The sequence below is a fragment of the Chanodichthys erythropterus genome, chromosome 2 (genome assembly GCF_024489055.1).
Source record: "Chanodichthys erythropterus isolate Z2021 chromosome 2, ASM2448905v1, whole genome shotgun sequence".
Classification (NCBI taxonomy): Eukaryota; Metazoa; Chordata; class Actinopteri; order Cypriniformes; family Xenocyprididae; genus Chanodichthys; species Chanodichthys erythropterus.
Genome location: NC_090222.1, coordinates 21,353,461 through 21,368,585, shown reverse-complemented (window position 1 = coordinate 21,368,585; position 15,125 = coordinate 21,353,461). Strand labels below are relative to the sequence as shown.

At 37.0% G+C, this 15,125-nt stretch overlaps 1 protein-coding gene across 4 annotated transcripts; it reads left to right on the top strand.

Moving 5' to 3' along the window:
* The first annotated feature begins 3,649 nt into the window (after nt 1-3,649).
* Nucleotides 3,650-14,778, top strand: sybu (syntabulin (syntaxin-interacting)). 4 transcript variants are annotated; one of them, XM_067393809.1, is made up of 8 exons: nt 3,650-3,665; nt 6,613-6,667; nt 6,885-7,062; nt 7,312-7,515; nt 9,422-9,521; nt 9,916-10,065; nt 12,269-12,424; nt 12,819-14,778. In XM_067393809.1, exons 2-8 carry the CDS (start codon nt 6,644-6,646, stop codon nt 13,972-13,974), a joined length of 1,968 nt encoding a protein of 655 aa, XP_067249910.1. In that variant the 5' UTR covers nt 3,650-3,665; nt 6,613-6,643; the 3' UTR covers nt 13,975-14,778. The 4 variants fall into 4 exon arrangements, with proteins under 4 accessions (XP_067249910.1, XP_067249917.1, XP_067249922.1 ...); XM_067393816.1 differs by lacking the exon at nt 3,650-3,665 and having other exon boundaries at nt 6,181-6,667; nt 12,272-12,424; XM_067393821.1 differs by lacking the exons at nt 3,650-3,665; nt 9,916-10,065 and having other exon boundaries at nt 6,181-6,667.
* The last annotated feature ends 347 nt before the right edge of the window (nt 14,779-15,125 follow it).

Sequence of the window (15,125 nt, the reverse complement as noted above, 5' to 3'; positions counted from 1 at the left end):
ATATTCATAGATCTTTTGCACTGGCTAGTGATCATGATGAAAAGCACCTCACTGCAGAGCACATCGTCTCGAGAAGAACTGAACCAGTGCCGTGGAACGAAAGGGTTGCTTAATAAATCAATACTATTATTATCAAATGTCGAAACTGAGAACATATTTGCAGGCCATGTGAGAATACATTGTTGTAAAGTGTAAGCTAAGTTCACAACAACTGGTCTGGTAAATAACTTTAACCTGTTGGAAGTTTCAGTTTTCAACGTAATACAACTTTATTAAAATCTATGTTCAATATTTCCAGACAGTCTTGTTTCTGAATGTGTTGAAGAATTTAGGCTATTGTAACTAGTCGTCTCACTTCTATCCTCAGAGTCACCGGCTGCTTAATTCTCCGGTTTCAAATGCCCAGTTACCTTGCGCTGCACTGCCTCCTTGCGGTGATCCATTGCAATAGTTTTGCATTTTGAAAAATACAGCATTCACAAATGATCAAGCCTTTGAAGCCAGCAAAAATTAATATTCAGTTAGTCTATAGGTCGATTATATTATTCAAACTTCATAAAATTTTAGAGCTATTACAACAAATATGCAGGCACATACAGTTGTCGCATTTACTACTTTTAATATTTCTCGGGGAATGTTCATTTTTAGTCATTTTCTCTATATTTGCACGCACAGAATAGAATCTGTCATTAAACAAGCAAAAATATAATAATAATAAATATGAAAAATAAACTCAAGAATGTCATGAAACAGAGAGAACAGGTAAATATTCTAGTTAATAAATTGTATTCGTTTTTGACATATAAATCACATGTTCAGTTCAGCATGACAGCCTATCACATTATAGTTTCATTATTTTCCCTACAACACAATTAGTGACTAAATATGAAACCTTGTACAGATTTGTATAAAGAAACTACTTTCTCACAAAGGTATTTTTTACAGTAGGATAGACAGCGCCTACAACAAATGCATCAGTACTTCATCACCTTTAATATTTGGGGTTTCTTTTAATCATTTAAACAGTCAAACGCCACCTGTCATTCTACTCCCTTACCAGCAGAGGGCAGTGAAACCCATATTATTATTGCGCGACCGTCATATGACAAACAGCAGTAGGCTATTTATTCAATCGGTCACATGTGTTTGCTTTAAGTACCTTTAATTTGTTACGTTAAGAAATGTACACAGTTTTTAAACTAAATGACTGAGTAAAAAAAAAATCTTTAGTGTTATTATAATTTGGATGTTACTCAACCTGAGTTAACACGGAGAATGTTATCTGAAGAATGACTTCTGAAGTCACGCTCGTTTGGTGAGCTGACTTCAGCACCATGGAGAGCCGACGCCTCCACTCACTGCTCTCAAGTCTTTACTGCCAGCAGTGCTAAGTCAAGTATGAACCCTACCGAAAATAAACATCTTCAACCAGCTTAAGCTGGTTCTCTCGTCTTAGATGGTCTCCCAGACCGGTCAACCTTAGATGGGTTTTGGGCACTTTTCAGCAGGCCAGGCTTGGACAGCCTATACTATCTTAAAGAATTTTAAGCTAGATTTGTAGGGATAATGGTTAATGTAATTGATTTAAACACTTCAGATGTTCATTTGAAGAATAGCCTACATGAATAAAGAATTATGCTACTTTTGGTTTGGTATGTTTTTTTTTTTTTTTTTTTTTTTTGTCAAAACCTTTTGTTGGCAAAGTATTGCATAACCAACAAGTCATATCTGGTGTATCCTATTAAGGAATAAAACTGCTGTTCATTTATTTAAAATATTTATTGTTGATCTTTGGATTGAAATGGAAGATTATTTTCTTTAATGCATTTTTGTTTTAGTTTACGAAGATTAACATGGGTTTTCCATCAGCATATTGTTCTTTTATTAATTAAAAATAAATTAATAAGCACTTTTTTATTAAATAAAAAATAAGCACAAGAAAAATAATAAAATAAAAACATTTCTTTGTAATATTTTTTTTTTGTTTATCACATTTATGCATGTGCTTATTTTTATTTACGTTAAGGGAAAATAATTATGTTGAGTCACTTCTTGGTTATGAAGTCATTATAAAACTGTCTATGACAATAAAGAATAATAATAATAAAATAAAAAAAACGCCATGGGGTGTGGTGAAAGAACTAGGCTGCTAAATAAAAGGTTGCAGGTCAAACCAACCCATTAACCATCACTACCCTAAAACAAGGGGACTTCTAGTCACTTTTGATAACAGCTTAAAGAGTTAGTTCACCCAAAAAATAATAATGTCATTTATTACTCACCCTGATGTCGTTCTACAGCCGTAAGACCTTCGTTCATCTTCAGAACACAAATGAAGATATTGTTGATGAAATCCGATGGAGGCCTCTATTGAGAACAAAGCCATTCAAACTCTCAAGGTCCATAAAGATACTAAAAACATAATTGAAACAGTTCATGTGAGTTCAGTGGTTCTATCTTAATATTATAAAGCGACAAGAATACTTTTTGTGCGCCAAAAAAAAAAAAAAAGACTTTAAATTTCAACAATATCTATATGGCCGATTTCAAAACACTGCTTCTGAGCTTTACGAATTGAATCAGTGAATCGGAGCGCCAAAGTCACGTGATTCAGCAGTTTAGCCGTTTGATAGGAGATCCGAATCACTGATTTGAAACAAAAGATTCATAAAGCTCAGACTTTTTTTTTCTTTTTCTTGTCGCTTTATAATATAAAATAGAACCACTGAACTCACATGAACTGTTTCAAATATGCTTTTAGTAACTTACCTTTATGGACCTTGAGAGTTTGAATGGCATTGTTGTGAATGCAGGCTTCACTGAGCCATCGGATTTCATCAACATATCTTAATTTATATTCCAAAGATTAATGAAGGTCTTACGGGTGTTGAACGACATGAAGGTGAGTAATTAATGACATTATTTTCATTTTTGGGTGAACTAAACCTTTAAGGCAAGTGACCGGTTGCTGTCTTCAGTAGGCTGCTTAGTATGAACCGTGCACGTCAATATAACCTACTCGTTAAATCTCACTCGGCCACGTAAGGGTTAATTTTTGCTGCTCGTTACATAACACACTTGGAACATTAACGTCGTACTGGCCATGTCAATGTCCTCAGCCTCTTCTGCTTGAGCACATACGCTGATGCACTGAGATGTGCTGTGTGGAATAATCTGCCTTCCCTCGCAGACAGAGGCTGAGAATCCTTCACATCAGATCAAAACAAGAGCTGAGGAGCGAGAGCGCGCATTGTGTTGTTTTGAAGGGACACGGAGCTGCGCATCCTTCACTCTCACTCACAGGGATCCATCCACCCCATCTCGAGGCAAGTGTAGCCTATTTACTTACTGCGTCACATTGTTGTTTTCCATAGCGGGGTTTTTTAACGAACATAAATTAACGAAAAGAATGTTATTGCTATTCTATATTATTTGATATAGGCTGTTTTTAATTCGAAAACGACATACGGAAGCCTCAATTCAACATGTTTGCTCTAAACCTGAATACCACTGCTATTGTTTAACGCTTTGAGTAAGATTAATGTTTAATTTAAGGAAATAATATGGATAAAATGAAAGTTATCTTTTCAATTAGTAATAAATTGTGTTTTTTGTTCCTTAGTTGCTGTTTAGGCGGGGCAGAAGCGTCAACGTTTGTCAGGCAGGTAACTGTCAATCAACTTTGTTTTAATTGAGATTCAAAGAAAAAGTGCAATTTTAGATTTTTATACTTTTTTATTTATTATAATCTATAGGCCTATATGTCGCATGTTATGCTGATTTAAGTAAAAAAAAAAAAATCTCTGTTTTTATATATATATATATATAAAATAACATTTTGTTACGATAATTTTGATAATAACGAGAATTAAAGGCATAGTTCACCCAAAAATGCAAATTCTGTCATCATTTACTCACCCTCAAGTTGTTCCAACCTGTATGAATTTCTTTGTTCTATTGAACACAAAGGACGATATTTTGAAAAAAGTTTGTAACCAGGCTGCTTTGGGGCACCATTGACTTCCATGGTAAATAAAAAAAAAATACTATGTAAGTCAAGTGTTCAGTTTCCCACATTCTTCAAAAAAAATCTTCCTTTGTGGTCAACAGAACAAAGAAATTTATACAGGTCTGGAACAACCTGAGGGTGATAAAATGATGACAGAATGTTTATATTTCAATGAACTATCCCTTTAATTTGAACTGATTTAAAAAAAATAGTGAAAAAGTAGCTTAAAATAAACACAAATGAAACAGTATTCAGTTAAACCAGGCAAAATTTTTGTGGGGCAACATGTCTTCTCAAAAGCTGGTGAAAATGTCACCAAAAAGAGATTTCACATCTGCTGCACAAAAAAACCTAGCCAGTTAAAAATGTATGAATGCGGCACAGTGCAGATTATTAGGGAAAAGAGAAGCAACTAGAGAAAAGGAATTGCTTAAATTTGTACTCATGTATACTGACAGCCTGTATTTAGGCATCGTCCTCTGTAGTCAAGCTCAAATAGCAACACTAAAAACAATGAAGCAGAGAAAGCACTCAAAGCCAGTAGCAAATGCATTTGTGCACATTACTCTCTGTCTCCAGTAACATTGAGTCATCATTGCTTTAGTGGACTAATGACAGAATGAGGAGCCACTGGTGCTGAGGCAACTGATTGAAAGTGTCTCTAGATGCTAATGTGTTGTGTTGAATAGGTATTTAGCCAGAGGACAGTCTGTTTACGTGTATTTCTACATATCAGAACTGAAAAGTTGTTCAAATTTACAGTATAGTTAAATAAAAAACGCTCAAGTATAATCTGCATGTCATGTTTTATGCATGAAATCATTCTTCTTAATTAAATATGAGCAGTGCATTACATAAGCTGTTGTGACTCAATGAATATAACTCTGTGACCTCACTCCTGTTTATCACCTCAAGCCAATTTTCCATATAGGATGGATAAGGTAATTTAAGAGAGATCACATCAGTAACTTCTAACTGTGTCGGGTTAAAAACTCTAAGCTTTTCTATTAGGCTGACAAGGGGTAAAAACACTAAGCTTATTGTCCTGACACAAGACATCAATTAAGGACTGAATGGCTGCCTAATGTCACTGACCACTATCTGGCTTCTTTAAAGGCTCTGTTTCTCCGTGTTGCCAGGTCTTCGTTGCTAGGTTCTGTTGCTAAGTCTCTGACTTGGGCTCCAAGAGAGAACAGTCTAGCTCCCATGAGTGGCAATTTGATTTTAAAGCTAATTGAATAAGGGGGGAAAATATTGTCAAAAGTTTGGTGTCAGTAAGATTTATTAATGTGAAAGAAGTCTCTTATGTTCAGCAAAGCTGCATGCATTTACTTGATCAAAAACAGTAATATTGTGAAATATTATTACAGTTTAAAAGAACTGTTTTCTATTTTAATATATTTAAAAGTGGAATTTATTTCTGTGATGGCAAAGTTGAATTTTCAGCATCATTACTCCAGTCTTCAGAGTCACATGATCTTTCAGAAATCATTCTAATATGCTGATTTGCTGCTCAATGTTAAAAACAGTTGTGTAAAAGTATTAATTTCTTGCATAATAAAAAAATCTTACTGACCCCAAACCTTTAAATGGTAGTGTAAATTTTCAGAACATTTAAAAAAAACTTTAGAGTAGATCTTTTTTTTCTTTAAATGAAGCATAAGCATTTTTTTAAAAAAAGTAGCATAATACTTGCATAATTTAAAAGTATGCAGTGACATAAGATACTCAAAATCAAGTAGCATGTTTTCCATATCCGAAAGGAATTCGGAAACGTACATAAAGGTTGTGCTTTGACATCTTTTGTAATGAAACATGACATCCAGATACAAAATCTAAAGTGGCAAGAACACAGCTACGCAACAAGCGTGAACCTTAAGGGGTCAATTACGTCATCCGCACTGAAAGCAACTCTAACCCTTATATAACCAACATAAAAAAGATGCTGAAAAACAAGTCGCGCACAACCACAACAGACAGCACTAACAACAGGAAATGGACCAATGACGTCATAGTCAATCAAGCGTGATACATTGTATTAAATTATTCAGCCGCTGGGCTTTGGTTTGTTAGTTATAAGCAGATCTGGAACACCTAAAGCAGTTAAATATGTTAACCTAGAAGGGTGGGGTTTTATCATCTCTCAAAACGGACAAGGATTAAATAGACAATATTACTTCCTTCTCAAAGTGCAAAGTCTTTTACATAACACTCTGTAAATTCACTGACCATCAAATGAATCATGTTAAATAAGAGCACTGGATCAGTTTAATTTATAATAAGAGTTCATGCAGTTTAAATTCCAAGTACTCATGAAATTAATTTAGATTTAGTGGGTGGCTGAAACACATGACACCAGGAAAGAAATTTTGGGATAGAAAACAAGACTTGGACAATTTATATTGCACAATATAGAATTATACGTGATCATGCTTTAGCTTCACCCATAAGATATAATCTATTTATAGAGGCATTCATAAATTGGGTTAAAGCAGCCTGGCATCTTGTGTTATGACCTACTTTTGTACACTATTATCTTTCTTTGTTCTGGTTTGTTTGTCATACCATCATGCTCAAGCAACCTGTTTCCTTATTTTTTGCAGTTTTACTTGAAGTATACCCTATTTAAGAAGAATGGGACCTTTGCAGACATATGAGGTGCTTTACTATCTTAACTTTAAATAACACATTTTCCTTACAGCGAGACAAGTGGCATGCATGCAAGACTTACATTGGATACTTAAATAACTTTAAAGCACCAAAGCATAATTCAGCTCAATATCAGCTTTAAAAAGGTTAAAAAAAAAACTCATCTCAGATGCTGGCTGTAAGGTTGCTTGTCTCTATGTAATCGTAGCCCCACCATTTCCTGCAGGTGAAGGAAAAGGGAAGCATGCGCAGCCGTATCCCTCGATTTGTCATCCACCCCTTGCGTACTAAAGCAAAGGAGTCATCTGTATCCAACATGCCATTGTCAGAAGAGGAGAGCAAGGATTTTGACATTAGCTCCCAGCACTCAAAGAGAACCATCAGTCCAAACAGCCTGTCCTCAGGTAGGCCACATGAGGTTGCCTTGACCCCACCCCATCCTGATAGGATACTTGGGAATTTAATTCCAAGTATAATGTAGTATTAGTTCACAAATGAGCCCTGAAATGTCATTATTTGCTCTATTATGGAGTTTGTGTGTTGATTTCCCAATACATTTGAACTCTCTGATAAGGAAACGCACACTAGCATGACCTTTAAATGGGTGTTACGTCATTGTGAAGCAGTATTTACACTTGTTTCTGTCTTCTCAGATGATACTGGATGCCCAAGCAGTCAATGTGCATCGCCAACCAAGACCCCCTCAGGCTCTGACAACAGCCCACTGGGTTCACCCTCTCTGGGAGAGCGCAAGGTCAAGGTGAAGAGAGTTCGGATGAACGTAGTGGCCGAGTGGAGCGCACCCACACAGAAGCACAAGAGAGAGAAGCAACAGCGTGCCTCCATCATGCATAAAGGTAATTTTATTTCTGCAATATTAGCTACTTTTTATATTCTAAAAGTTAATTATTAAAAAAAAAAAGTAACTATCAGGGCTTGACATTAACTTTTTTGCTCACTGGCCACTGTGCCACAATTTTGACATCGATACTATGGGGAAGAATGGCCATATAGATATTTTTAATATTATTTGGCAGTAGGTATGTTAGGCTGCTGTCACTTTAAGACCTGACACACAGATCCATTATACTGTTACGCATGCGTTTTATTTCTCAACTGTTTACATTAACTTAAAACAACTGACTGTTTAAATGAATACTTGCCAAGACTGCCATCATTTTGTCTGTATTTGACTGTTTAAGCAAGTTCAATACATGCAATCTAACACTGAAATTCAAGCTCTGTAACACCAACAATATTCATCCGTAGTAAATGAAATAAGTAAGTGAGGAGAGGCGGGTTTGTGTGTCAACTCGCTGTCGAAGAGATGAGATAGCGAGAAAGCTGGTATTGGAAGCAGTTATTTCAGTATCAATAAGTATCTATATTTTTGACAACATTACATTGCACTTTATTATTTTACAACAACAACTGAAAAATGTTTATAATAGATTTAAAATTCAACCCACGAAAGTGGCTAATAGGAGTGACTGCGTTACACACCACTGCTGAAATCCACCTGTGGGTTGGCAGGTGTTAATGTCAAGCACTGATAATAATATATTATTATTATTATATTTTATATAGTGCTAAAGAACACTTTACAATCACTTTGTTTATAGAACTGCATGTTTTCTGCATTCAAAAAAGTATATCAAATTAAAATCACTGGGTTTAGAATTTTAATGTTTGATTAGTCACATAAACAACCACGAATAGTACAAGGACAGTTTGTGCATGAAATCCTTATCAACTTGTGTGCAAGCGTGCACGTCCACTGGAGTGCAAGTACAAACATGAAAACACATGCAGTTATCCTATTTCCTATCTCTCTCCGTTTCCTATTTTGAAAGTGTGATGAGTTGAGTAATTAATTTATTTAATGTGTTGGTCACATCTGCCTGTTTAATCCATTTGGATGTTCTTGAGATTCTGAATTCTTTTCTTGAAAACATAAATAATTGGAGGCAAAACAATCCAGGAAGCAACAGGTGCCATGTGCTTGATTATCCTGTCTCATAGAGGCCACTGATTGGTTGGCTTGTAGATGGCCAATCAATCAGTGCAAATAAAAGTAGTTGGCTCCTCCCACTGTTTGTGAGAATTCACAGCATTTGAGCTTGATTCAGGCAACTGCACAATTTTGTAATTGTTAGTGAGTTAGTCACATTTGTTTGGTTAGGTAGATTGTTAGTAGCACGTTTAAAAAAAAAAAAAAGTACACTTTATCATGGTTTTGTCAAAAGGAAAGAGATGCTTCTCAGGTGTGTATATTCTTGGAAAAAAAATTAAGATCTTTTTTTGTGCAATTAATATGTTGCTTGCAAGATAGAATACATTACTTTTGAATGGCTATCAAAGCAAAAACAGTGATCTTAGTGCAAAAGCTAACTGGAAAAGTTAATGGTTTCAGGTAAGGTGATATTCAAGCTTACACAAAAGTCTGAGAGAAATCCAATGTGAAGGGTTCCTCTCTCTCTGAAAGATTCAGTCTTTGACTTTCCCAGCTTTAGTTCTTCCATAATGGAAGCAGGCAGTGTTCATCACAGAAGTGTGTAACCCTATATCCCTCTGACAAGCCTTTTTGATCTGGCTACTGGAAATATGCTAATTGGAAACGTGCTCGGGTTGTGCATTTGCCAGGTTTGAAGCCTCTACTTCCACAGTCTTTTTTGGGTACCCTTGAATGGATAAGTTTTGCTGATGTTGAAGACTTTTTAGAAGAAACTTTAAACTTTTGATCTCCATTTTTATGCACTGTAGGCAGCGAGACAGATTTCAGCTCATCTAGCAGCACTGGAAGCTACAAGACTCATGAAACTCTGCCCAGCAACTCTGCAGGGAAGATCTCATCTTCTCACAGGTATGGTTTATGCTTTATTTTATGTATCTGTAGCCTAATATCAGATGGCTGATACTTGTTTTTGTTTGATTTGATGTTTCTATGCCAGGGATATTACAGTTTTGCATGTTGAGTCAAACAAAAAAAATACTTTATTGCTTTTTTTATAATATAATGTTTAAAACATTAAACAATGCAACATTGTCACATGATCTCATTACATGCATGCTAAATTCAGTAAATTGCATACAGTTATACATAAATCTACAAAACATCACACTGATAATGAAAGTTCAAGTTCCATGCATTCTGAAAGAATGAGTTGCATGGTTGTTTGTTTATTCCAAACATAGCCTACGTGTTTTGCCTATCATGACCCTGTCCTGTCCTGCTTGCTTGCTCTTATCTCACTCAGCCGTGGGCCTTACATTAGGAGCCTGCCTGTGTTCAAGCCCGCAGGAAGTCCCACCGCCCCTCGCGATGCAGAGCTTTATGCCCCATACAGGACGCCCCCCAAAGCCCCTTCCGTCGCCAACAGCAGTAGCAACTCAAGCTCTACCAGAAGGTATGGACCAGGGGCTAAAACAAACAAACAGACAGGAGGCTGAGGACACGGACAGGAAGTTGAGAACTTAGTAAATGCCAATATGTTCTATGCAGGGCTCAGGCACGATACAGATAGTGTTATCATGTCCTCAACCTCTTCGCAGAATAAAGGATTAGATTGGTCACGGTTTGGCTCTGCGAGGCTTTGAGGGGATTTTGACAAAATTGTCTGCTCTCATTTTGCCCATGCAGAAAGCAAATCCGTTGTCTGGCTGATAGGAGTAAAGTGTTTTTCAGTCCCAAATTTTTGTAGAGAGGGCGAGGGAGGCATTAATATTTCATGTGTGCACAGTCAGGGTGTGTCGTTTTGCTTGTTAATAGCATGATGTGGTGTTTTTGACTTTAACTTTCCCTTTTATGGGATGGAGGGTAAAAAAACAAGTGGGTATTCTTGTTAACATGTTGGAAAGGAGTGATTCTGGTTTATATGCGTCTTCCATATTTTTTACTTTATTTTTTTTATAACCAACACACACACTCCATTTTGCTGCTTTTTTTTATCCAAGCACAGAATGTGTGTGCTCTGTAATGCCTGCCTAGGCTTCTGCATAGTCCTTGTTTGTTCTTCTATTGTTCCATCTCTGGCACAGATGCAAATTTGACTTCAAAGCAACATCGCAGGTTGCTAGGAGATTGTGCCTCTAGACTTGTTGGCTGCTAACAGGGCCATTGCTTTGACTCTTTCTTTCTGTCTTTCTGTCGTTCTTTCTTTCTGTCGTTCTTTCTTTCTTTCTTTCTGTCGTTCTTTCTTTCTTTCTTTCTTTCTGTCGTTCTTTCTTTCTTTCTTTCTTTCTTTCTTTCTGTCGTTCTTTCTTTCTTTCTGTCGTTCTTTCTTTCTTTCTTTCTTTCTGTCGTTCTTTCTGTCGTTCTTTCTTTCTTTCTTTCTTTCTTTCTTTCTTTCTTTCTTTCTTTCTTTAAATGGTCAAGATCAAATGGTGACAGTACTAAAATTGTTTATCATTAAAAAAATATATAATATAATATAATATAATATAATATAATATAATATAATATAATATAATATAATATAATATAATATAATATAATATATTGAATACATCAATCTGAACACATCTGTAGTCCACACAGAGCCACTGACATAAACCAAAATAAAGTTAGTTGTGGTGACTTGTGTAATGTATGTGCTACAAAGTTTTTCATTTTTCATATTCGAACATTAGAACATTTGGATGGAAACAGGCCAGGGGTGGATAACGTCAGTCCTGGAGAGCCACAGTCCTACAGAGATCAGCTCCAACCCTAATCAAACACCGGAACAAGCTAAATAATGTCTGAAGGGTTGCTAGAAAGCTATAGGCAGATGAGTATTATCAGGGTTGGAGCTAAACTCTGCAGGACTGTGGCTCTCCAGGCCCGACATTTGCCACCCCTGGTTCATTACTTAAAGGGTTAGTTCACCCAAAAATGAAAATTCTGTCATTAATTACTCACCCTTGTGTTGTTCCACATCAGTATGACCTTCGTTCATCTTCGGAACACAAATGAAGATATTTTTAATGAAATCTGTCTCTCCATAGATATCCAATGCAACTACCACTTTTAAGGTCCAGAAAGGTAGGAAAGACATCATTAAAGTACTCCATGTGACTACAGTGGTTTAACCTCGAATTTTAAAGTGACGCAAGTGCTAAAAACATAATTTACCACTTTATTTACGAAAATACTGATCTGCAACGCACATTCATGAGAGCACCACTATGCATGCATTTTGCGTTCATGTGAGAGCTGACACTGTTGCATGCACATGCTTTGGATAATAATATTTTGCAAATAAAGTGGTAAATTGTTTTGTTTAGTTTTTTTGCGCAAACAAAGCACTCGCGTCATAAAATTGATGTTAAACCCCTGGAGTCACATGGAGTATTTAATTATTATTAATTTAATTAGTCTTTCCTACCTTTCTGGACCTTGAAAGTGGTAGATGCGATGGATCTCTACGGAGGGACAGAAACCTCTATATCTTCATTTTTGTTTCGAAGATGAACAAAGGTCTTACAGATGTGGAAAAACACAAGGGTGAGTAATTAATGACAGAATTATCATGTTTTGGGTGAACTATCCCTTTTTAAGCTGTTGTTGTAGCTTTCATAATACCATGATGCGTTACATTTTAAAAAGGTAAACATGTTTTTTACTTTCAGAAGAACCACTCCTGTGCGCTACCATTCCTGCGGAGACAATCATGGCATCAAGCCTCCCAATCCAGAGCAGTACCTTACCCCTCTACAGCAGAAAGAAGTAGCCATACGACACCTCAAGACCAAACTCAGAGACTCACAGAACACAGTCTGTGACCGGTAAGACTCTGACATACGTGGGCTAATATATCATCAAATTGATGGGAATAGTTAGGGGACTCCCTTAAGAAAAAAAAAACGAAAACTTTCATTAGTGAAATAAAATTATTTTCCATTGGAAATTTGTTAACATGCCCAGTTTCAGTCATAATTGTTCATACACATAAATCAGTAGAACAATCCATGCTGAACGGTTGTCTAAAACACACCAGCAGATATTTAGTTAATGTTAGTTAGTAGTTGGTGCATGATTATATTCTAGTAAAACTACCAGAAAAGGTGCCATTGAGGTCAAGTTATTCAACTAAAAATGAAACAAATGAGATTTTTAATTGCAATTCCCTCAAGAGCTCTGACACAATTCAAACACTGATATCACATTGATGGGTTACAGGGAGTCTGAGATTGAGGAGCTGAAGTCCCAACTGGGGCGCATGCGGGAGGACTGGATAGAAGAGGAATGTCATCGTGTGGAAGCTCAGCTTGCTCTTAAAGAAGCACGCAAAGAGATCAAGCAGCTGCGCCAAGTGGTGGAAACCATGAAGAACAGCCTCATGGAGAAGGACAAGGGCATCCAGAAGTACTTCATCGACATAAACATCCAAAACAGGAAGCTGGAGTCCTTGCTCCACAGCATGGAGTTGGCGCAGAATGGCTGCAACTTGCAGGATGAGCCAACGTTGGACTTCTGTGAGTCTCCGGAAAGATCTACCGAAGGCAAGCTGGATATGGAGCTACATGGTGAGGAACAAGCAGTGGAGGAGATGGCTGATAGTGAGCTGCTAGCCAATGATGAGATGGCCAACAGAGCAGAGATTCTGGAGCAGGTTCTCATGTCCACTGCAGTCGATTCCAGTCAGGACTGTGGCACCAAGATCATTCCCCAACCAGGACTGTCCACCTTGGAGCCGAGTGTCTCGGAAAAGAGCACAGAGGAGCATATCTTAAGCGACCCCTTTGGTGCAGAAGATAAAGGTGTCCAGACGGATGACATGGTATACACTGCTGATCTACAAGCTCTCCTTTTCCAGCTTCTAAAGCTCCAGGGTGGCGGCTTCTCTGGCCTCCTCATTACTTCTCCCCACCAATCCCAGGAATTACCTTCAGCACAGGTTCCCAAAAAGTTTGAGGACTTGCCTGAAACACAAAAACCTATAAAGAAGGAGAACTTACCTGAAGCACAAGATGAAGAAGTCAAAGATGTTGGCCTCATTTGCTCCAACACTGCCCAAAACGCTCCTAGGGATTCCGGTCTGTGCATTTCCGAGCCCGAAATGAGTCCCCAGTTCATGGAGGAGCTGAATTTCGACCTGAAGAATTCAAAAAACACATCTAGCATGGCAGTGGTGGAGAAAAGCCACTGGAGCAACAACTTCTTGGTCGATCTGGTTGCTGTGGCAGCACCCGTTCTGCCCACCGTGGCGTGGCTCTACTCGCAGCACGGTTTGGTCGGAGGGGCTCCAGTGTACAACATTGCAGCTTTGATTCGAGGCTGTTGCATTATGGGATTGCACTCACTCCGCCATGTCTCTCACGGGCCAGACACTTAGTGGCCCTCACCCACATCCACAACAAGAGCACTTAAACTTCATCTTCAAGTAGAAATTGTGATTTTGCACACCTGTGATTATACGCATACACCTTTTTTTTTTTTTTTTTTTTTGGTTTAGTTGTGACATTCCTATTTTGCACTGTGTATTTTTGCCAGCTGAGGCACAATGGATGAATTTACGGGGATATAAAGGGACTTTTGTCCTTTTTTTTTTTTTTTTTTGTTATTTGTTGCCCATATATTTGTGTATATATAAATATATAAATATTTTTGCAGAATCTGATCATGTAGGTGGTTATGTTGCTCGAGTCTTGTTCTTTGCTGATTGCTATTCCCTGCTTTTTGTTTGGAGTGGCATTTGGAGTGACAGTAGGGGTTGACTGTCTGTTGACTGTTGTTTTTGTTGTAGTTAAAATGTCACTTGTGTTCCAGAAGAACTAAAACCTTCAGCCAAAGCTTAAATGTGTTCAGCGTTTTGTGTTAAGTAAAACCGTATTTCTCTCCTTGGAATTAGAGCTTTTTCATGTTGCTCTGTAAACTGACATTTTCCTGAAAGGCAGCACTTGCAAAAGCGAACACTTGTTATGTGCCTGAGCTATGTGCAATATTTTTGTTTATATCAAATGTATATCATTATATTTATTATTAAAGCATGGAAAACCCCTTCAATTTTGGCCTTTTTTGTTGTGTGGTAAAGTTGTCTGTTTAAACTTGTCTTATTAGTATAGGCACACTGTAAATCCGTGCCCAAAGAACGCTTTAATGAGTGTAATTTACAAAATTCTACACATCCCCAACTATTTGCCTGTTTTCTTGCAATAACAGTTGGTAGATTATATGCTTTTTAGCTGTATCTCATATTTATACATTTTTACATAAATAAAAAATCTCAATAACCCAAGAATGAAAGTGATGTTTTATTCTGGAGAAAAAGCTGCTTAATGTTGTGATCTGCCCAGCAAAGTGAGTTAAAGTGAGTCTTAATCTCCAGGATTAGCTTTAATCCTAGATTAATGCAGTTCAAATTTTTTTTCCAGTTCACAAGATGAAGTTTCTTTAGAAAAAAGTTTTTATGTCTGTCATACAGTGGCATTCCAACATTGTTTCAAATAATTTTTACACTTTTTGCTTCATTTGACAACATCCTGA